This window comes from Humulus lupulus, chromosome 6 (genome assembly GCF_963169125.1).
Source record: "Humulus lupulus chromosome 6, drHumLupu1.1, whole genome shotgun sequence".
NCBI classification, from domain to species: domain Eukaryota; kingdom Viridiplantae; phylum Streptophyta; class Magnoliopsida; order Rosales; family Cannabaceae; genus Humulus; species Humulus lupulus.
Window position 1 is genome coordinate 223,303,248 of NC_084798.1, and position 24,280 is coordinate 223,327,527.

At 37.3% G+C, this 24,280-nt stretch overlaps 1 protein-coding gene across 1 annotated transcript; it reads left to right on the top strand.

Moving 5' to 3' along the window:
- The first annotated feature begins 15,561 nt into the window (after positions 1-15,561).
- Positions 15,562-24,274, top strand: LOC133786223 (uncharacterized). Its single transcript, XM_062225423.1, has 4 exons — positions 15,562-15,648; positions 15,799-18,741; positions 19,044-19,423; positions 23,989-24,274. The coding sequence occupies exons 1-4, from the start codon at positions 15,562-15,564 to the stop codon at positions 24,272-24,274; spliced, it is 3,696 nt and encodes a 1,231-aa protein (XP_062081407.1).
- Positions 24,275-24,280: the final 6 nt, after the last annotated feature.

Consider the following 24,280-nt stretch of genomic DNA (forward strand, 5'->3'; position numbering starts at 1 on the left):
CACATGAACCATATTCATTTTCGAAAATTTTAATTCCTGGGTATATATTTTTCATAACAATTAGTAAATAGTGAAATCGGAAGAGTGAATGTTATATATATATATAAATATATATATATATATGCAACAATAGTGCACCATGGAACTAACGTTGGAAAGTCCTTTAGACATTTAAAATGTATGTGGAGGTCAGATTCATTATTACTTCTACACCATTTAATACTCGTCCAAATTAGCATTCAGACACAAGAATTTTCCAAGCCAAAATATAAGCATAGAAAATTCATATAATTGATGATATGATCAAGTCATATTGTTATGTCTCAATCGACAATGATAATACTTTTGTTTTACTTGAAAAGACTTTGAAATATTCATAACTAATTAATGTGGAATGAAAAGTCAAAGTCCAAAAAGTAAATGCTGAAAGAGCCAAGTATTAGTTACAGTCCATGTTAGCATGTGTGTAAAGCAAGTCTGTTAGTGAGTTACAGCTGTTAGTTTGTTTGGGATTATACCTAATTGCAGCCAAGGATATATATTGGGTTGGTTAATTAGTTATAACCAACTCTCTTTCTTCGAAAGATTCTATTGGGTGTTTTTGCTCTGTTTTCTTTCTTTTTCTTCCATTGATTTTTGCAGGTGTTGGCAAGAAACTCCATTGAAGATGGTTGAAGGTTTCTGTGCAAGCTCTGGAATCAAGTCGTGATTGCTGAAGGAGTTCAGCTGGGTCTTGATGCTATAGATCTGAAGGTTTTCGGATTTGAGATATTGTTGAAGGGAGTTCAACATTGAAGCAAGGGGATCTTTGATAAGTATATTTTTGTATATAATTTACCTTTCTACTTATCAGATTTTGTGTTCATAAGTAGTGTGTTTGGGGATAGTTAGAATCGTTTTGTTAATTTGTTTCATTTAATCTAAATCATTATTTTTAAGGATAATTGTATATTTTTGATGATTTTTGGTTGAATGATGATTTTGTAGGATTCTAACCATTGGAGTAAAGTGTTAAAGAGAAGAAAAATCGAGAAAAGAACAAAAGTACAGAAATCTGAGAGCTTGCCGCTACAGGGAAAAGTCCTTGCCGCTACGAGGCAAGTCAGAGAGGTCCTTGCCGCTACAGGGAAAAGTCCCTGCCGCTACAAGAGAAACAGAGAGTCTCGTGCCGCGGCAAGGAAAGTTGCATACCGCGGCACGAAAAGCTTATATCGCATATCTGAAGCCTCGTGCCGCGGCAAGGAAATATGGCTGACGCGGCACGCGTTTGAATTCAGAATTAAATTCGATTGTTCTTAATTTTTGGACGGGAAATAAAAGGGGATTAGGTCATATTCGTAGAAAAAAAATTTTAGATACACGATTTTAGAGAGAGAAACACAGAGAGAGCGCAGGAGAAGAAGGACGATCGCATTCAACTTTTTCAATAGTTTTCTTCTTCTCTAAACTCTTCTATTCTTTGATTCTGGTTATGTTTTTCATCATGATTGTTGGCTAAGTTTCTTTTAGGTTAAGGGTTATTCAAAACCCAGACATGAATGTTTGATTTGAGATGTGAATATTGTTCTTGATTTCCATAATGTTAAATTGCTTCTATTCTTCTATGCCTATTGTATGAAATATTGTGATTCCTTGTTAGGGTGTACAACTAATTAGGGCTTGCATTATTTTACTGTCATCTTAGAATTTCTATTCACCTAATAGCTTAGGATTCTAAGTGTTTGTGATAAATTGCAATTGATGATGTGGTCAAAAGCATTGTTGATTGTGATGAAGAATAGAACCTAGGTTAAATGAATTAAATACTTCATTGATTTATTGCCTAGATTAACCTATCTCCACTGTTGTTAACGCTTTTCCAAAATTGAATGAATCGTATGCTTAATAGGTTTGTTGTTTGGTAAAAAGAATTGATTATTGAGCGCTTAGCCGTAATTGATTGTGATAGGGAGATTGGGATAATTGACTGCTTAAGCGTTATCTACAGGGTTAATAGTTTAATTGGGAATCGGAATAATATTAATTATTGATATTCATGCATGATTGTCTGAGGTGGAGAATAATTCTTAACCATCTTTAAAATCGTTGTTAATGTCTTCTTGCTATCAATTGTTTTCTTAATTCTTGCTTTTACTTTTACTTTCCAAAAACCCCCTTTCCAATTTAACTTTGTTAAGCTTTTGTGAATAATAAACTGAATATAGTTCCCTTGGGTTCGACCTCTATTTGCCGTTATACTAAATAATTGGTTTTAGAGTAAATAAAATATTTGTTAAATTTGGTACGCAATACGACACGCATCAAATTTTTGGCGCCGTTGCCGGGGAACTATTTAATTCTTTTTATTATTCATATTGGTTTACGCTTACTAACTTGATTTCTCTTGGCATCTCAGAGTTATATGTCTGGCGAAGACACTCAGAACAGGTTGGAGGCAATCAAACAGTATCTTGCTACTTCATCTTCTTCTCGGACTTCGCGGACTATTACTGATAATCCACTCTTTCAACGTTTTGCTCATCAAGTGGATCCTGTGAAAGTGCCCTTACCATCTCACGACTCAGATTCAAACGATTCTATTACATCTTACAGAGATATGGCACAAAATAGGACGTTGAAAGAGTTGGCTGCACCAGATATTGATCAACAACCGCTATGCATTCAATATGCACCTCTTGATGTGAATTTTGAGCTTAAGTCGGGCCTCATTCATCTATTGCCATCGTTCCATGGGCTGCCTGGTGAGGGTCCGAATAATCATCTCAAGGAGTTCCATATTGTATGCTCCAGTATGAAGCCAGCCTCAGTGACAGAAGAACAAATAAAACTCCGAGCTTTTCCTTTCTCTCTAAAGGATTCAGCAAAGGAGTGGTTGTATTATCTCCCCCCTGGTACTGTGGAGACCTGGAACACTATGAAGACCTTGTTTTTGGAGCGGTATTTTCCAGCGTCTAAAGTGGGGAGTATAAGGAAAGAAATTTGTGGCATCAGGCAGGCTGTGGGAGAATCACTCTATGATTACTGGGAGCGCTTTAAGCGGTTGTGTGCTAGTTGTCCTCACCATCAGATCAGTGAGCAACTATTGATTCAATATTTCTATGAGGGATTACTGCCGTTGGACAGAAGTATGATTGATGCAGCCAGTGGAGGGGCACTAGTGGACAAGACTCCTGCAGCAGCCAGGAGCTTGATTTCTAATATGGCAGCTAATTCCCAACAGTTTGGTATTCGCCAGGAGCATATGTCATCTTCAAGAAGGGTTAACGAGGTGCAAACTACTGTTGATAATCAACTTGGTCAACAGATAGCTCAACTGACTTCAGTGGTACAACAACTAGCTTTGGGCCAACAGGTGCGGCCATGTGGAATCTGTCAAGTAGTGGGGCACCCTACTGATACGTGCCCCACTCTAGTAGAGGGAGAAACTGAGGGTGTTAATGCTGTAGGAAATTTTCCTGGTCAATTACGTCAGATGTATTATGAACCATTTTCACAAACTTATAATCCTGGCTGGCGTGATCATCCAAACCTTCGATATGGGAATCATCAACAAATAGCTCAACAACCAACAGCAGCAAGACCACCTGGTTTCACTACACAACAGAGGTCTCAAAATAATTATGTACCTAGACCATCACAACCACCGCAGGCTGCTACACCACCAAGTGTTAAACCTTCTATTGAGGATTTAATCAATGCCCTTGCCACAAATACTCTTCAATTTCAGCAAACCACCCAAGCTTCCATGAAGAGTTTGGAGAATCAGGTGGGACAATTAGCGGCATCATATAATCGGTTGGAGGCTCATCTGTCAAATAAATTGCCTTCACAACCTGAGATGAATCCCAAGGAGAATGTTAGTGCAGTAACTTTGCGTAGTGGAACGCAATATGATCCACCTAATCCTCCAGTGCCCAGTAAATTGTCATCCAAGCCACAAGTTGATTGCTCAGTCAAAGAATATGTTCCTCCAAAGCCAACCACCCCTACACAACTCAGCCTTAAGCCTACTATTGTCATTCCACCTCCATTCCCAAGCAGACTGAAAAAGACTAAAAAGGAGGAGGTTGACAAGGAGATTCTTGATACATTCCGAAAGGTAGAAGTGAATATTCCTCTTCTTGACGCTATTAAACAAGTGCCGCGCTATGCCAAGTTTCTGAAAGAGTTGTGCACTAATAAGCGTAAGTTGAGGGGTAATGAAAAAGTTAGTGTGGGGGAGAATGTTTCCGCAGTTCTACAAAAGAAGCTTCCACCAAAGTGTAAGGATCCTGGTACTTTTACTATCCCTTGCACTATTGGGAATAAAAGAATTGAGCGGTGTATGTTGGATTTGGGAGCCTCTATCAATGTCATGCCATTCTCCATTTATGCTTCATTGAATCTCGGTCCACTTGAAGAAACAGGGGTGATTATTCAACTTGCTGATAGGTCGAATGCTTATCCCAGGGGTGTAATAGAAGATGTTTTAGTTCAAGTAAATGAATTGGTGTTTCCGGCAAATTTTTATGTTCTTGATATGGAAGATGAATATATTCCATGCTCCACTCCAATTTTGTTGGGAAGGCCATTCATGAAAACTGCGAGAACTAAGATTGATGTGCATGACGGTACGTTGACCATGGAATTTGATGGGGAGACTATTCGATTTAATATTTTTGAGGCTATGAGATATCCAAGTGATGTGCACGCTGTTTACTCTATTGATGTGTTGGATATTCTTTCTCAAAGAGTTTTAGACTTGCATAGTGAAGATGGTTTGGAGGTTGCGTTGAGAGAGCATTGTAGAGTCCAAGAACTTTACTTAGCTAATTGTTAGTAGTATTATAGTATATTTAGTGTTATCCTTGTTACTTTGGATTTTTGGTTCAGACCGGGAGTTATTTGGACACTCATAGTAGTACTTATAGATTTTCTAAGTTTAACCTATAGTTTAAGAATATTAAGTATAACCTAAGGTTTGATTAATGTGACTGATATTAAGGATTATATTATTATATTATAAGGTTTAGACATCAACCAATAGGATTTTAAGCTCATGTTTTGAATGGTAATTAAGGATTAAGTATTTTTGAGGATTAAATTAAATAAGGGTAAAGTTTGAATGTTATAGGGTCAGTCAGCAGCTTTGAGTACGTTGAGGGCTTAGTCAAGGCTGTTTACTCCATTCAAACTTAGCTAAAAATGTGTAAATTCGTGTTTAAATATTCAGCGTATGCCGATATATCGCAGCTATAGGGGGCGATATATCGCAGCACGTAGATACGGAAAACACGAATCGATGCACGGTCGCCTCGGGAACAAAGGTCCAGGTGATATATCGCCTCCACCAGCATGTTTTCAAATACTTTTGAATTCTTTTCCTTTCAGCCATTCAAACTCCTTCAACAGTCCAGCATCTTCTGAACGAGTCTTCAGCCTCTGCTGAACGATTATTCAAATGATTTTCACCTAAAAAGCCATTATCTTTATTCAAGTAAAATCAAGATATTTTCATTCCCAAACTCTATAAATAGGACGTAGTACCTAGCCATTATTCACCATTTGCTCTAAATTCAGAAGCTGCTAGTGTTAAGTGAGTGTGAGAGTGTAAACACCTGGTTTGGGGAAAAACTATAAGCTTAAACATCATAAGCTTATCAAACACTTTGGGAAGTGAGTTCTATAGTATTTCAGTGGAGGTTAGATTGATCTTGCAATCTTTGAGGTAAAACCAAAACTCTAGTTCCTTTCTGTATTTTATGTTATTTCCTTTCTCAAAACCTTCTACTCAGTCCCCTAACCTTATTCTTATTTTGGTTAGGGAATCCAAGCTCTTAAGCATATAAGTCGGTAAGTATGTTTTTTATGGTTTAGTCTTTCCATCTCTTTCATTTCATCTCCTTTCTTTAGACTCACTCTTTCTTATGGTTTTAGGAGTGTTCCAAAAGTCCCAACTCAGTCCATAATCCCGGTAACTTTGGTAAGGAAAATAGGCTAGAATCAACATGTTATGTGCTTATGTTATCTATATGTTTTATGTTATTAAAAGTGTTATGATATGTATATGTGTATGTTTGTAGGCTTGGGCATATGACCCATATGACTAACAAGACCCCAAATGGGTTATGGGCATATGACCTACTTAGCTAGTAGGACCCCACTAATCCCATGGGCATATGCTTGTTTGGTCTATGGGACCCCAAGTAATAATGGCCATTATAATAAGTGTATGTTATATGTATTATGTTGAGTCTTTATGTTTTCTTATGAATTTATGTATATGATTTTGTGTTAGATTTTCCTTGCTGGGCATTAGGCTCATTCCTTTCTGTTTTATGTGCAGGAAAATAGCTTTAAGAGGCGGTAAGATTCGTGGACGCTTAGAGGATGTGTATCGATGATGAATGGAGTCAAGGGGCTGAGCGTTAATCGATTCGAGGATGTAGTTTCGGTTTTATGTCTTTTTATATGTATTTTCCGCACTAATTATGTAATGTTTTATTATTTTAAATTATGTTTTTGTTTTAAAGACAATGGGATCCCATATCCGTTTTGGTATTTACTTTGTAAATAACTCTTATTTTGCAAGTTATTCAATAAATTATGGTATTTTCGTAAAAATGTAAGTTTTATGTATAGTTTCGTTAATGGTCCAAATAGTCTAGATTAGTGGGTCAGTACAAGCATCTTGTGTTGACCGATGAAGATTTGTCTCATGAGATCATGGATGTCATAACCACACTCAATAGTGGTTTTGACAAGACTTTTAAGAAGGTTGCATTTCTTAATTTGCCGATTTCTAATGAGAAATTGCAGCCATCAATTATTCAAGCTCCTACACTTGAATTGAAGCCTCTTCCGGAGCATCTCAAATATGTTTACTTGGGGAAGAACGAGACACTTCCTGTTATAATTGCAAGAAATCTTAACCAAGGTCAAGAAGAGAAATTAATGAGAGTGCTCCGAGAGTATAAAACAGCCATTGGTTGGTCTATTGCGGATATTAAGGGAATTAGCCCTTCCATGTGCATGCACAGAATTTTACTTGAAGAAGGGTCTAAACCAGCACGTGAGGCGCAACGGAGATTGAATCCACCTATGATGGAGGTTGTGAAAAAGGAGATACTGAAGCTCCTTAGTGTGGGTGTGATTTACCCAATCTCTGACAGTAAATGGGTGAGTCCAGTTCAAGTGGTACCCAAGAAGTCTGGCATTACTGTGGTGAAGAATAATGAGAATGAGCTGGTTCCAACTCGAGTTCAAACAGGGTGGCGGGTGTGTATTGATTACCGCAAGCTAAATTCGACAACTCGGAAGGATCACTTCCCCCTACCATTCATTGATCAGATGCTCGAGAGATTGGCTGGCCACTCCTATTACTGTTTCTTAGATGGTTATTCGGGGTATAATCAGATTGTCATAGCCCCAGAAGACCAGGAGAAGACGACCTTCACATGTCCCTTTGGCACATTTGCTTTTCGGAGAATGCCATTCGGTTTATGCAACACTCCTGCTACATTTCAGAGATGTATGGTTAGTATCTTTTCAGATTACATTGAGAGCATTATTGAGGTGTTCATGGATGATTTCAGTGTATATGGCGATTCATTTGATAAATGCCTGCATAATCTTACTTTGGTTCTCAAACGCTGCATTGAGACCAATCTAGTTTTGAATTGGGAGAAATGCCATTTTATGGTACAGCAGGGGATTGTTTTGGGACATGTTATCTCGGAAAAAGGAATTGAAGTGGACAAGGCCAAAGTTGATCTTATTCGGTCTTTACCACCTCCATCTAGTGTCAAGGAAATACGGTCATTTCTTGGTCATGCGGGTTTCTATCGAAGATTTATAAAGGACTTCTCTAAAATCTCTACACCACTGTGCAAGCTCCTCCAAAAAGATGTTAAGTTCGAGTTTGATGAGAAGTGTCTACTGGCCTTTAATATATTGAAAGAATCTTTGACTACAGCTCCTATTATCCAGCCACTGAATTGGGAGTTGCCTTTTGAGCTTATGTGTGACGCTAGTGATTATGCAGTGGGTGCAGTCCTAGGGCAGCGGGTTGGTAAGCTTCCTCATGTGATTTACTATGCTTCTAGAACTCTAAATGATGCACAGTTAAATTACTCTACCACTGAGAAGGAACTATTGGCGGTTATCTTTGCTTTGGAGAAGTTTCGTTCTGATTTGATTGGGACGAAAGTAATCATATATACCGACCATGCTGCTCTTAAATATTTGCTAGCAAAGAAGGAGGCAAAACCAAGACTTATTCGGTGGATTTTATTGTTACAAGAGTTTGACTTGGAGATAAAAGATGAAAGCGGCTCGGAAAATCAAGTGGTTGATCACTTGAGTCGGTTGATTCGGGAGGAGGAGTTGTTACCATTGCATGAGCAGTTTCCAGATGAGCAACTCCTTGCCATGCAAGAAGTTATTCCTTGGTATGCCGACATTGTAAACTACCTTGCTTCAAAGGAGTCACCAAGTGATCTCACACAAGCACAACGGAACAAGATTAAGCATGATGCTCGCCACTATATATGGGATGAACCTTATCTTTGGAAGCATTGTACTGATCAAATCATTCGTAGGTGTGCACCGGAATCTGAATTTTGTTCCATCCTTGCTTTTTGTCATGCTTATGCTTGTGGTGGACACTTTGGACCTAAGAGGACAGCTCGTAAGATATTTGACAGCGGTTTCTATTGGCCCACAATTTTCAAAGATGCTTATGCTTATTGTAAGGCATGTGATCATTGTCAACGAGTTGGTAACATAACGGCCAAGGATCAAATGCCTCAAACTCCCATTTTAATTCTTGAGATCTTTGATGTTTGGGGTATGGATTTCATGGGACCATTCCCATCCTCTTTCGGCTATGAATATATTTTATTGGCGGTAGACTACGTGTCTAAATGGGTGGAAGCAATTGCAACTAGAACGGATAATTCAAAAACAGTAGTGGATTTCATTCGCTCCAACATTTTTGTGCGTTTTGGTACACCTAAGGCTATACTTAGTGATCGAGGCACTTATTTTTGTAACAAGAGTATAGAAGCATTGTTTCGACGCTATAGGGTAACTCACAAGGTGACAGTTGCTTATCATCCACAAGCCAACGGGCAAGCGGAGGTCTCTAATCGTGAAATCAAATTGATCCTTGAGAAAACTGTAAATTCAAACCGGAAAGATTGGAGTACAAGGCTTGATGATGCCTTGTGGGCGTATCGAACGGCATATAAAACACCTATCGGTATGTCACCTTATCGGTTGGTGTATGGTAAACCTTGCCATCTACCGGTGGAGCTAGAGCATAAGGCGTGGTGGGCTGTAAAGAAGTGTAACATGGACACGGTTGCTGTAGGACAACAAAGAATGCTTCAATTGCATGAGTTAGAAGAAATACGCAATGAAGCATATGAGAGCTCAAAAATTTATAAGGAGAAAACCAAAGCTTTTCATGACAAACATATTCTTCGGAAGAGCTTTGTGGAAGGTCAGAAAGTTCTCATGTATCACTCTCGCCTTAAACTCTTTCCTGGGAAGTTGAAGTCTCACTGGTTAGGTCCGTTCATTGTTACCAAGGTTTTTCCTCATGGAGCGGTTGAAGTTGTAAGCCCAAGCACGGGGAAGTCTTTCAAGGTGAATGGCCAGAGACTGAAGCCTTATTATGAGTCAATGGCCGAGGAGGAGCAAGTTCATGTGATGTACCTTGAAGACCCAGTTTATGTTGATGAAGATTGAAGTTCTGAGTCGAGCTAGCGACGTTAAACGTAGCCATCTTTATTGTTTTCAAGTTTTAGTTATTTTCTTTATTTTTATTTTTATTTTTAAGTTGAACATTTAGTTATTTCAATTTTTTATGTACTCTGATTCTCTCTTTAAATCGTGAAAAACGTGAAAAAAAAAATGCAGAAAAAGGCACCATGCCGCCGCACATAAAAGCCCTGCCGCGGCACTAGATGAAGGCCCGAATCTAGAAACATGTCTGCCGCGGCACATAAAAGTTCCTGCCGCGGCACGCTATGCACACCCACAAGCCGAGAGGAGTGTGCCGCGGCACATAAAATCCCTGCCGCGGCACGTGAGGACCCCCAAAATCCGAGCCTTCCCTGCCGCGGCACCTAAACATGCGTGCCGCAGCACGTTCCCAGAAATCCCTAAAACCCTTTTTTTTCTTTCATTTTTCCCATTTTCTCACCCATCACTCTCCCTCTTACCTTCTAAAAACTACCCACCGATTTTGTCATCCCCATTCTCCATCTTCATTCCTCTCCTCTCCATCCTTAGCAACAATAATCCCATTCCCAAATCCTCATCTTCCTCATCAATCTTACCCATTTACCCATCTACCCATCCTCCACCATACCCATTCCTAAACTTTTCCTCAAAATTCACCACATCATTTGCACCCACTCTTCTTCTCTTCAATTCATGCTCATTTGGAAGTCTTTGCAAGGGATCAAGGAGTAATCAAGCACATTATCCCAGTTTTTAACTAGATTCAAGGTAATATTCTCATTTCCCCCCCCCCCCCTTTGTTTGAGACTTGGCATCATTCAAGCCCATTATTAGAGTGGACGGGTTTGGTTGGATCTCTTTTGTGATAATACTTCCTGTGGTGAAACTGCTTATCTGTTGATTCAATCTGCATCTGGGGGTAATTGTTCAAGCTATAATTTTGTGATCCTTGGAGTTTTAAAGTGTGCACACCACCTGTTCGACGAAATGCATCAGTGAGTTGCTTAGTCACATTTGAAGGTTATACATTGTCTGCTCTGTGCTATAATGTCAAGCAAGCGATCATGAACCGAAGCAGGGCCGTCAAACACAGCCAAAGTCAAATATGATACCAAGAAATTCACTTCCAAAGAATCTTTCGAAAGTTATAAAGAGGCAATTGATAAGAAGAAAGCTTGGGTGGCTGAGAGGGGCTTCGATCTAGACATGCATCACCCTTATCCGAAGTTGATGAATATAATTGAACAGAGGGGCTGGAAAAAACTATGTGCTCAACCACAGCCTGCAGTAGTATCCGTAGTTCGTGAGTTTTATGCCAATGCCATTGATCGCAAGAACTTACAGGTGGTGGTTCGGGGTGTTCCTGTTGCTTATTCAGCTTCTGCTATAAACCGTTACTACGGTTTGCAGGACATTCCAGATGATGAATTCAATGCCTCTGAACATAACTTGGATCCTGATGCCATTATTCAGGCTATTGGCATTCGAGGAGCACGGTGGAGGACGCCAGAGAATGCCTTGTCACACAAACTGGAGTCCAAGTATATGGACTATGAACTTAAGGCATGGCATCGTTTTGTTGGGGCAAAACTATTCACAACAAAACATTTTGGAACAGTTGATTTGGCCTATGGGAATTTGTTGAGGGCTATTATGACCAACGAGACTATTGACGTTGGCAAGATCATTCACGCCTCTATTCTGAAGAGTATGGCTAGCACACAGTACGGGTTCTACCATCCTTCATTAATCACAGACTTATGCAAGAAGGCCGGTGTACGCTGGAATGATAATGAGGAGGTAATAAACCCAATGCATATCATTGACAGGAATACTATTCAGCGGTTTGACAAACCTGCAGCCACATCTTCTGAGCAGCCTGCATCTTCTTCACATGCACCTGTTCAGCCTAACACTGGCCGTACCAGGTCACTTACTGATCGGGTTGCCGCCATGGAGACGGAACTTTACCGAGCTCGCATTGACATGCGAGCATATCATGAAGAGATGGTGGCCCACAATCAAAGAATGATGGAGTTGGCTAGCTATCAAGACCTATGCTTCAGGATGCAGCAAACCCATCTAGGGGCGGATATGTCTGCATTCCCATCGGCTCCAATGTGGCTGCCACCGTATCCTCCAGCTGTTTCAGTGCCGCCGAGTCACACTCAGGAATATGGAGATGCTGATGAAGCAGGTGGCACAGAGGAGTTCAACTATGATGAGAATGACACTTTTAGTCGCAACTGATGAGGGAGTTTTCTTTTTTCTTATTTTATTATTTTTCTTTTATTTTCTTTTATTTTCTTTTCTTATTTTTCTTTTATTTACTGCTCTTGTCTCAATTTGTACTTATTTCCATTGAGGACAATGTTCAATTTAAGTGTGGGGGACGGGTAACAAATTGTTTGTTTGGTTAATTGTCTTTGTTTATAAGTGTTTGTGTGTGTCTTGTTTTGTCTTGTGTCTTGGGCTGGTCTTATTGAATGCAATGGTCGATGATGAGTTTATGAGTGACACTAAACTTGAATGCTAGAAGATGATGGATAGATTATGATTCGTGTGCTTGACTCTTGTTTTGATGATTACTTGAATTTGTGATTTAAATAGCGATTTATTACAGTTAGATTGGCTACTTACTTGTTTTAGGAATGATTTATGCATGTCGAGAAAAAAAAAGAAAAGAAAGAAATATAGATATATACAACTTAGCCCCGCCACTCTAGAACACACTAGTCAATTGCTTGAGGCGAAATCATAAGTGCACAGAATTAGGAAAATGATAAAGGCAATTTCTTTGGATCGTTTGAGCCTTTCAAGCCTACCCTATCAATAATGTATTCTTAGTTCCCTGTTTTGAGCCTTATTGACCATATATTTTTTTTTCGATGAAAACTCATTACTTAACCCTAAACTTCTTTCTTTTTCTTTATTTGTGTTGATAACCCATTGTACCATGGCTTAGCTAGTTAAATTTTTACTATGGGATGAGAGGTTATATGAAAAAAAAAAAGAGAAGAAAGAAAGAAAAAAGAGAAGTATAGTAAGAGTTTCTGTAAATGATGTGGTTATAAGTGTAAAGATCTCCTATTTATCCCCAAGAAATATGTTAAAAGCAAAAAGAGAAAAAGAAAAGAAATTTGTTTTCGTGCATGAAAATAAGTGTGGGGGAAAATAGAGAGATCAACAATGTATGAAATTTATGAGGGAATTGTTGAAGAAGATCCAAAGTAGAGATAGAAAAAGTATATATTAGGTATGCTATGGTGCAATATGAGCCTAAAATGTATCCTTCTCATCTACCCTGCACCCTAACCATACATTACAAGCTGATAAAGACCTTTTGATTTTTGATTCTGTGTGTTTATATTAGTGGAGAGTAATTGGTTATTGTCTATGGAGTGGTTGCTCTTTTTATATATATATTCTTTTTCTGATGAGGGGCAAGTTTGAAAGAAAGAAAAAAATGATGATGAATGAATAAAACGACATGTATGGATTAATCTTGATTCAAGTGAGCTGGTAAGTATGATTGTTATAACTCGTGGTTTAAGACAAATTTCAAGTGGTTCATCAATTTAGGAGTTGAAAATCTGATGGTTATGAAATTCAAAGTCACTATAGCGTAATATTTTAGTGTAATTCTCTAAGACAATCATCATATTCAGGAAGACCGCCTTTGTGTTAGTTTTTTTTTTAGTTTTGTTTAGAGTCTAGTGGGTTTGCTAAGGGACTAGCAAAGTTCAAGTGTGGGGGAATTTGATAAGTATATTTTTGTATATAATTTACCTTTCTACTTATCAGATTTTGTGTTCATAAGTAGTGTGTTTGGGGATAGTTAGAATCGTTTTGTTAATTTGTTTCATTTAATCTAAATCATTATTTTTAAGGATAATTGTATATTTTTGATGATTTTTGGTTGAATGATGATTTTGTAGGATTCTAACCATTGGAGTAAAGTGTTAAAGAGAAGAAAAATCGAGAAAAGAACAAAAGTACAGAAATCTGAGAGCTTGCCGCTACAGGGAAAAGTCCTTGCCGCTACGAGGCAAGTCAGAGAGGTCCTTGCCGCTACAGGGAAAAGTCCCTGCCGCTACAAGAGAAACAGAGAGTCTCGTGCCGCGGCAAGGAAAGTTGCATACCGCGGCACGAAAAGCTTATATCACATATCTGAAGCCTCGTGCCGCGGCAAGGAAATATGGCTGCCGCAGCACGCGTTTGAATTCAGAATTAAATTTGATTTTTCTTAATTTTTGGACGGGAAATAAAAGGGGATTAGGTCATATTCGTAGAAAAAAAGTTTTAGATACACGATTTTAGAGAGAGAAACACAGAGAGAGCGCAGGAGAAGAAGGACGATCGCATTCAACTTTTTCAATAGTTTTCTTCTTCTCTAAACTCTTCTATTCTTTGATTCTGGTTATGTTTTTCATCATGATTGTTGGCTAAGTTTCTTTTAGGTTAAGGGTTATTCAAAACCCAGACATGAATGTTTGATTTGAGATGTGAATATTGTTCTTGATTTCCATAATGTTAAATTGCTTCTATTCTTCTATGCCTATTGTATGAAATATTGTGATTCCTTGTTAGGGTGTACAACTAATTAGGGCTTGCATTATTTTACTGTCATCTTAGAATTTCTATTCACCTAATAGTTTAGGATTCTAAGTGTTTGTGATAAATTGCAATTGATGATGTGGTCAAAAGCATTGTTGATTGTGATGAAGAATAGAACCTAGGTTAAATGAATTAAATACTTCATTGATTTATTGCCTAGATTAACCTATCTCCACTGTTGTTAATGCTTTTCCAAAATTGAATGAATCGTATGCTTAATAGGTTTGTTGTTTGGTAAAAAGAATTGATTATTGAGCGCTTAGCCGTAATTGATTGTGATAGGGAGATTGGGATAATTGACTGCTTAAGCGTTATCTACAGGGTTAATAGTTTAATTGGGAATCAGAATAATATTCATTATTGATATTCATGCATGATTGTCTGAGGTGGAGAATAATTCTTAACCATCTTTAAAATCGTTGTTAATCTCTTCTTGCTATCAATTGTTTTCTTAATTCTTGCTTTTACTTTTACTTTCCAAAAACCCCCTTTCCAATTTAACTTTGTTAAGCTTTTGTGAATAATAAACTGAATATAGTTCCCTTGGGTTCGACCTCTATTTGCCGTTATACTAAATAATTGGTTTTAGAGTAAATAAAATATTTGTTAAATTTGGTACGCAATATGACACGCATCAATCTTGCATTTATAACCAAGGGATTTGGTTGTTTAGGGTAAAAAGCTTCACTGTATTTTGAGATAGTTTGTACAGTTTTTACATATTGGTTCTTGAACTGGTTTATGTAAAATTACTTCTGAATATAGTGAGAGTTATTACCCTGGTTCAGGGAACCCAAGCACTAGTCGGCTGGAATGAGTTTTCAGTGCAGACGAAGCTTGTAATTTTGTGTGTCAACTCTTATGATTGTGTTGTTAATGTTCATGTATGTTTCAAGATACAACCTAGATGAATATTGTAAAACTGGAAAGATAGGCTAAAACTTAGGTTTTTCAATTGGTATCAGAGCCAAGTTCTTCTAATTTTTTTCTTTCGATCCTCCTATCTTTTGTGTACTGAAATTGAGTTTTGATTTGTCTTCGTGTAATTCGCAATTCTTGTTTTTTTTTTTCAGGTTCTCCAGTTGACACTGACCCCCTCTGAGTTCCAACTCTGGGAATATATTGTCTTTTGTTTTTGTTCAATTGTGTGTACAGAATGGAGATGTTGAGAGAAGGAGGTTCCACATGGAAAATTATCCTTACTAGAAGACAAAAATGCGTGCATTCTTGACAGTTGTTGATGAACGGGTGTGGATGGCTGTTGAAGATGGATGGAAGTGTCCAACCATTGTTGAAGATGAGGTTGTTAAGCCTAAACAAATGAGTCTATGGACTACTGAAGAGATGGAAAGGGCCAATTTTAATTAAAATGCTATGCATGCTCTCTTTAATGCAGTTTCTACAAATCAGCTGAAAGTCATAGCCTAATGTGAAATTGCCAAAGAAGCTTAGGAGAAACTGAGAATAAAAAATGAAGGAACTGATGCTGTAAAGAAGTCCAGACTGAGGGCTTTGGCAAAAGCATTTGAAAATCTGTCTATGGAGGAGGAAGAAACTGTAGCGGAGTTCCATTCCAAATTGTGCGATATCTCAAATGAATCTTATGCACTTGGAAAGACTTACTCAAATGCAAAACTGGTTCGCAAGGTGCTTGGAGTTCTGCCTCGGAAGTTCATGTCAAAGGTTACCTCTATAGAAGAAATGAGAAATGTCGAGGAACTTGATCTTGATGAGTTAATTGGGTCATTGCAGAACTATGAAATGAGTCTCACCTGGTGGAAGAAAGGCAAGAAGCAGAAAGATCCCGAAAAAGAAAAAGCTGATAATAGTCTTGCATTTGTGCATAAGGAGGAAAAGAAGTTGATCGCAGATGCATCTGAGGGTTTCACTAATGAGACTTTTGCGCTGCTGACCAAGAATTATGCTAAATTCTTGAAGAGGAATTACAAGAAAAACTTTCCAGGAGGAAAAGAGAATGGTCCCAGAAGAAACATTGGTAGAAACAATAAGCAAACTCAGCAGTTTGGTGACAAGAAAATCTGGGGAATACAGTGCCGAGAATGTGACGGTTTTGGACATATTCAAGCTGAGTGTGCCAACACTCTTAAGAGGAAGAAAGCCTTAGCAGCTACATGGAGTGATAGTGATGAAGAAAATAGCTCCACCTCAAGTGATAGGTCTAATGAAGAGAAACAGGTGGTGGCTTTTGTGGCAAAGAGTCATCAATCAATGTGTTCAGAGGAAGATGGAAACTCAAGCTCAACAGATGAGGACAGCGATGGGAGACATCATGCATATGAGGAGATGTTCGCTCAATGGGAGTATATGGCTAAACAACTCAAAGGTCTCACTAGTGCCAAACAACAACTTGAATCTGAGAAGGATGGGTTGGAGGATACTATTAAAAAGCTCACAAAACAGCTTGATGAGAAGGATAGTGAGATTTACAAACTGACTGCAGATTTAATAAGGGCTAGAAAATCTCTTGAGTTTATCCCTCCAGGAACTGCTGCAATTAACCACACCTTGCAGTTACAAAAACCATATGGAGATCGAACATCCATTGGGTACAGAATGCTTTACAAGAAAGGGGAAAATTTGGGAATTAATGATCCCTCTTCATCCAAGAACAAGGAAGATAAGACTCATGATGACTCAATGCACAATACTTTCAGTCTTGGTTTTCCAGATTCCACTAAATGGATCAGTGTCTCATCTGGACCCATCAAGTTGAATTTCGAAGGAAGGAAGACTATACTGGATGGTCAGGTTCAAAAGGAGAGATTTGTTCCCATTTGCCATTTTTGTAACAGAATAGGACATATTAGACCCAGATGCTACAAATTGCAGGCGTATATGAAAGCTATGATCGATCGTCCAAATAGCTTTCAACAATTAAATCGCTTTACGGGAAAGTTGTCATCTAGTGAGTGGAAACCAAAATATGATCTCAACAAGAATGTTGCATTAGTTGCCCACACCTCTCTTTCAGCTTTTCACGAAGATCAATGGTACTTCGACAGTGGATGTTCCCAATATATGACCGGCAACAGAAATGTGCTGGTAAACTATAAAGAAGGAAAGGAGGGAGCTGTGACCTTCGGTGATGGGAACAAGGGTCAGATATTTGGAAAAGGTGATCTAGTGTTAAATGGAGTAGCTCCATTGACTGAGGTGTTGTACGTCAAAGGTCTCAAGGCAAATCTTATTAGCATCAGCCAACTATGTGATAATGACTACACTGTAAGTTTCTCTAAAACTCATTGTCTTGTTGCAACTAATGGGTTCTCAGTCTTGACAGGTAATAGAACCAGCGACAACTGCTATGCACTAAGCAATCAAGTTTTATGCAACAGATCCTTTCTTGATAAGCCAGACCTGTGGCACTATAGACTGGGGCACTTGAACTTTAGAGACTTGAAGAGAATTGTGAAACTACAAGCTGTCCGAGGGATACCAGAGATGAAAGTCACTAGAGATAGGTTGTGTGGGCCTTGCCAACTGGGAAAACAGACAAAAGCCTCACATCCTCCTGTAAACATGCTTCTCACCTCCCGTGTGCTGGAGTTGATTCATGTGGATTTAATGGGACCCATGCAGAATGAAAGTCTCAGTGGTAAACAATTTGTCATGGTTCTTGTTGACGATTACTCTAGGTACACTTGGGTAGATTTCCTCAAAGAAAAGTCAGACACTTTTGGACTCTTTTCAGCCTTAGTTCTCAGACTCCAAAATGAAAAGGAATCTAAGATTGGGAAAGTCTATCAACTTCGAAGTGACCATGGAAAGGAGTTTGAAAACACTGTGTTCTCCGATTTCTGCGACCAGTTAGGAATAAAACATGAGTTTTCAGCTCCAAAAACCCCTCAACAGAATGGGGTTGTTGAAAGGAAGAACAGGACCTTACAGGAAATGGCTCGCGTAATGATGCATGCTAAGGACATTTCTCAGCGTTTTTGGGCTGAAGCAATTAATACAGCCTGTTATATCTGTAATCGGGTTCATCTGAGAACTATCACGACACAGACCGCCTATGAGCTTTGGAAAGGAAGGACTCCTAATGTCAGTTATATGCACATTTTTGGATGTGTGTGCTATGTCCTAAATGATCGAGAACATTTAGGAAAATTTGATCCAAGGAGTGATGAAGGAGTGTTTCTTGGGTATTCGCTTAACAGTCGTGCCTATCGTGTGTTCAACAAAAGAACTCGTTCAATGGTTGAGTCCATTAATGTTCGATTTGATGACTTGGAAAACTCTGAAGAACCAGTGGCAGATGATGAAGCTCTAGTCTTAACTACACCTGTTCTAGTCCCAGCTAGACAAAATCAAATGGTTCCTGACACTCCGTCTGGGTCACTTCATACTGAACCAACCGCGTCAGAGGAACAAGAAGTCGGTCCTAGCGGCTCACAGTGTGATGAGGAAGCTACCAGTGCTCTGCAAAAGGAGTCTCAACATGCAAAGCTTTATAAAAATGGACCCCTTCCTGGATTCAGAAGGCTCATCCCCCTGATATTGTTATTGGAAATCCAAATGCTACCATGGTCACCCAAAGAAAATTAAAAAATCCGATTGCCTTCGCCTGTTACTTATCTCAGATTGAGCAAAAAAGTGCCAAGGATGCTCTTTTAGATGAGTTCTGGCTTGCTGCTATGCAAGATGAGATGTTCAAATTCAAACGAAATGATGTGTAGATCTTAGTACCCCTACCTGAAGGAGCTAATGTTGTTGGAACTAAATGGATTTTCAAGAATAAATCAGATGAGTTTGGCACTGTCATAAGGAATAAGGCAAGGTTAGTTGCACAAGGTTACAATCAGGTGGAAGGAGTGGACTTTGAAGAAACCTTTGCCCCAGTTGCAAGGTTGGAACCTATTCGATTACTTCTTGCAATCGCATGCCATCTGAGAATCAAATTACATCAAATGGATGTAAAAAGTGCGTTTTTGAATGGTATTCTCCAAGAGGAAGTTTATGTGAAACAACCTCAAGGTTTTGAGGATCCTCAGTTCCCTGACCATGTCTTCCAATTGAAAAGGGCCCTATATGGGTTAAAGCAAGCTCCCCGCGCCTGGTATGACAGACTTACTATTATATTATTTCATATAATATAATATTAGATTAAATAATGTGACAAAATGTGATTTTTCACACAAATGTGATTTGTCACACCTTGTAACATATTATTGAGAGTCACAAAATCGGACACATGTGTGTGCCTAAATGTGACATATTTTGGAGTTACAAAATTAGTTACAAATTTGTAACTCTAAAATATTACCCAATAATGTGTATATTATATGTTACACATTTGAGATTGGATTTCATAAAGCCATTATGAAATATGGTTGTTAGAGATATGATTTTAACCCCAATAATGTGTTTTGGGAGTTACAAAATTTTTTGGGAGGGTTTGGAACCGTTTGGAAAAATAGCACATTTTCAAGTGCTGAAAAAGGGTTGTGGCCGCGGCCTGGGGGACAGAGAGCAGTGGCCGTGGCCACTGATGTCCCTGGCCGCGGCCACATGTGCATTTCAGGCCAAATTTTCAGTTTTTTCCAAATGTGTTGAACGGTTCTAAAAACCCAAATAACTCTCAAATCTCAATTTTAATTCCATATTAATCCAATTAAACATTGGTAACAGCCATGGGGGTTGGTGAAATTTGAAATCCAAAGGGTATCTCAAACTCTATAAATAGGAGCCTAATGCTCACTTGTATGACACACCATTTTTCATCTACAAAGCACTTGGCTGAAAAATACACATTGAGGCTTGATAATTCCAGAGAGTTATTTCCTAGAGAGATCCCTTAGTGCTTAGAGAATAGGGGGAAATAAGCTTTTGGACAAAGGTCTTGAACCTTGTTCAAGTTGGTGATCCCCACTACTCTACACTTTGGTTGTGTGAGAGTTTGTGTTTTCATTCTTTTGTTCTTCTTATTTACTTGTTTTGTTATAGTATTGAGTTTGTAATCTTCTTCTTCTAAATCTTTTTATTTACTTGTATTTTGAGCAATTGAGTTGTAATACTTATTTAATCAATATTATCTTGTCCATTGTATTTTTGCATAAAGTTGTATTTGGTTTTTCCATAATTCCATTGAGCAATAATACATATTTTCCTAACAATCAAAAGCTTAATTTCCTTTTCAATGGAAGGAGAAACCATGGAGATCATATGAGGATCCAACTTTGAAAAGATGGTAAGATAAGGTAATGCTCTTCATTGGTTTTCTTAGAAGATCTAATGGTTTTCATATAGTGATAGAAATGAGAAGAAGAAAAGTTTATAAATGAGATTCATTGTTTACTAATCTCCTTTGTTTTTTAGTGGTTAGATTAGAAGATAATATAATATCTTGAGTTTTTGTTATATGTGATTAACATGTAAATAATCTAGTAGATTATTGGGTAGTATGCTAGCATGTCATAGAACTTATTTTGTGTTAATGGGAAATTATTAGAATGACAACTATGAGTTTATATGACATGTATAAATATATTGATTTTGTGAATCAATAGAAATGTGAAATCATGTGTGTATGCTATTTGTAATTCATGTTTTCATATTAATAAAGAGCCATATTAGTATGATATTAGTCATGTATGTTGCAACTATGTGAAATCATAATCATGCAAACATTTGTGAGATGTTAATAGGTTTTATCCTATATTATTGTTAGTATGTAATTTGTGAATAAAAAGAATAATTTGAGAAATTAAAATTCTCAATGAAAGTGTTGAGCATCTCAATTATGAGATAAGAAAAGATGAACCTAAGGGGGTTACATCTTTTGATAAGTGTCTTGCCATTGCAAGAAAAATGAATCAAAGTGGATTAAAAAAAAATTGTGGGATGACATATTGACTCAATAGACTTATAGTCTAGAGTGTGGTCAAATAAAATATATTTGAGAATTATTTAGTGACAATAATTCTTAAATATTCAATGAGGAGACATTTTCAAAATTGGAGAAGCAATTTTGAATCTTTACATCAATGGTGAATAAAAGATAACTTTATTCATTTTGGTTAAAGATAGTGCTATGTTTAAATTAATCTCGATGAGGAGATAATTTTAAACAAAAACATAAGAAATTAAAGTGTTTAAATAAATCAATGAGTGTTTATTTTCTTTGATTTAAAGTGCTTAAAAAAAATCGACATTTTCAAAAGAATCTCAAAGAGTCTCTTAGAAAATACACAAAAGTTGTTTAAGTGATTTTGAGATTATTTAGACAACTAAAAGTAAAAGTTGCTTTGAAAGAAATGTGTCTTGCTTTAGCAAGTAAATGAATCAAGATAAACATTGAGGTTTTATCTTGAGAGTTTATCATGTGGCATAGAGGACTCATGATGAACTTTGAGAATCATAGGTCTAGATTTATCTTGGAGGATAAATGACTTATTAGAAATGAAGAGATTTCTATTTTAAAGTGATATTTTATTGTCATTATGTGAGAAATGTGGGGGTGATGCTCCAATGTTAATCAATTTATTTTGTTGTTAATCAATTGATTAATTTGGTCATCCTATCAAATAGGTGATTTGGAATTTCATATTCTAAATCACATTGGCTATATGTGTATAGAATGGATAAATCTAGACATGCTTGGTGTCTAAAGTTACTGTTTGTAATATTTTGATTCAAGAAGGAATCAATTTAAAACATAAAGGAGAATTTTAGAAACAAAGAGATTTCTAGAATTAATATTCAAATGTTTATCTTGGATATTAAACTATAAAATAGTGGGGGTGTTGACTATTGTTAAAATCACTATTTTAAAAGGATAACTATTTTAATCAAACTATGGCTAGCAACAAAGTTTGAATAAAATAATGAGAGTGTCTAAGTATGCATACATGAGAAAAGAAATGATTCAAATGGAATCAATTTTACCCAAGAGATGGGACTTAGACTCCCTAAAGAGATTCACGGTTGATGGTAACCTATCTTAATACTAGTAACCAAACTAGTATTAGGTTCAATAGGTAATAACAAGTCAATTAAGTGAATAGATAGTAGTACTCAAATTTTGTCTCATCTGAGATATGAGTACTAGTGTGTTACCAAAATGAGGGTTAAAATCGAAAGGTTTTTTAATAGAACTCAGTCTTGAAAAGACAAGTATTTTAGGGTAACAAAATATTGTAAGAGTTCTACCTATATAGACTTAGGGGTGGTGCCGCCCCTCATGAGAATTGGGAGTCATTCTCAAGAAAAGTCTATGAATGGAATGTGCACATGGCCATTAACGGTGCAAAAACGAGACATTGAGGTCTCAAGTGAACATAGCAAAGGTGTGTGTGTTATCACTGGTTTGTTATCAAGGGATAGTGGTTCAATGCTTCGGCAACAAAACTTTCGACAAACTTTGTGATAATTACACTAAGGTAAAATTCAAGTCGAAAGACATTTTACTTTATGCACCAATGCAAATGTTTCTATAGAGAGTGATTATTTAATCAAGTGGGGGAATATTATATTTTAATATAATGTTTGATTGATTAAATAAGTGTTACAAAAAGTGATTATTTAATCTAGTGGGGGAATGTTATATTATTTCATATAATATAATATTAGATTAAATAATGTGACAAAATGTGATTTGTCACACAAATGTGATTTGCCACACCTTGTAACATATTATTGAGAGTCACAAAATTGGACACATGTGTGTGCCTAAATGTGACATATTTTGGAGTTACAAAATCAGTTACAAATTTGTAACTCCCAAATATTACCCAATAATGTGTATATTATATGTTACACATTTGAGATTGGATTTCATAACGCCATTATGAAATATGGTTGTTGGAGATATGATTTTAACCCCAATAATGTGTTTTGGGAGTTACAAAATCATTTGGGAGGGTTTGGAACCGTTTGGAAAAACAACACATTTTCAAGTGCTGAAAATGGGCTGTGGCCACGGCCTGGGGGACAGAGAGCAGTGGCCGCGGCCACAGGTGCATTTCAGGCCAAATTTTCAGTTTTTTCCAAATGTGTTGAACGGTTCTAAAAACTCAAATAACTCCCAAATCTCAATTTTAATTCCATATTAATCCAATTAAACATTTGTAACAACCATGGGGGTTGGTGGAATTTGAAATCCAAAGGGTATCTCAAACTCTATAAATATGAGCCTAGTGCTCACTTGTATGACACGCCATTTTTCATCCACAAATCACTTGGTTGAAAAATACACCTTGAGGCTTGATAATTCCAGAAAGTTATTTCCTATAGAGATCCCTTAGTGCTTAGAGAATAGGGGGAAAGAAGCTTTTGGTCAAAGGTCTTGAACCTTGTTCAATTTGGTGATCCCCACTATTCTACACTTTGGTTGTGTGAGAGTTTGTGTTTTCATTCTTTTGTTCTTCTTATTTACTTGTATTGTTATAGTATTGAGTTTGTAACCTTCTTCTTCTAAATCTTTTTATTTACTTGTATTTTGAGCAATTGAGTTGTAATACTTATTTAATCAATATTATATTGTCCATTGTATTTTTGCATAGAGTTGTATTTGGTTTTTCCATAATTCCATTGAGCAATAATACATATTTTCCTAACACTTACTGCCTATCTTCTGTCAAATGGATTCACCCGTGGTAGTGCAGATAATACTCTCTTTATCAGGTATCTAACTGATGGAATATTTGTTGCACAGATATATGTGGATGACATAATTTTTGGGTCGACTTGTGAGAGTGAGGTTACTAGGTTTGTGAAACTTATGCAAAGTGAGTTTGAGACGAGTCTAATAGGAGATCTATCTTATTTTCTAGGACTTCAGATTAAGCAATCAGATCAGGGAATGTTTATTTCTCAGTCTAAGTATACCAAGTCCATGTTAGAAAAGTTTGGTTTCACTCAAGTCAAACATGCACGCACTCCTATAGGCACCACCTCTAAACTGCATTAAGATGAA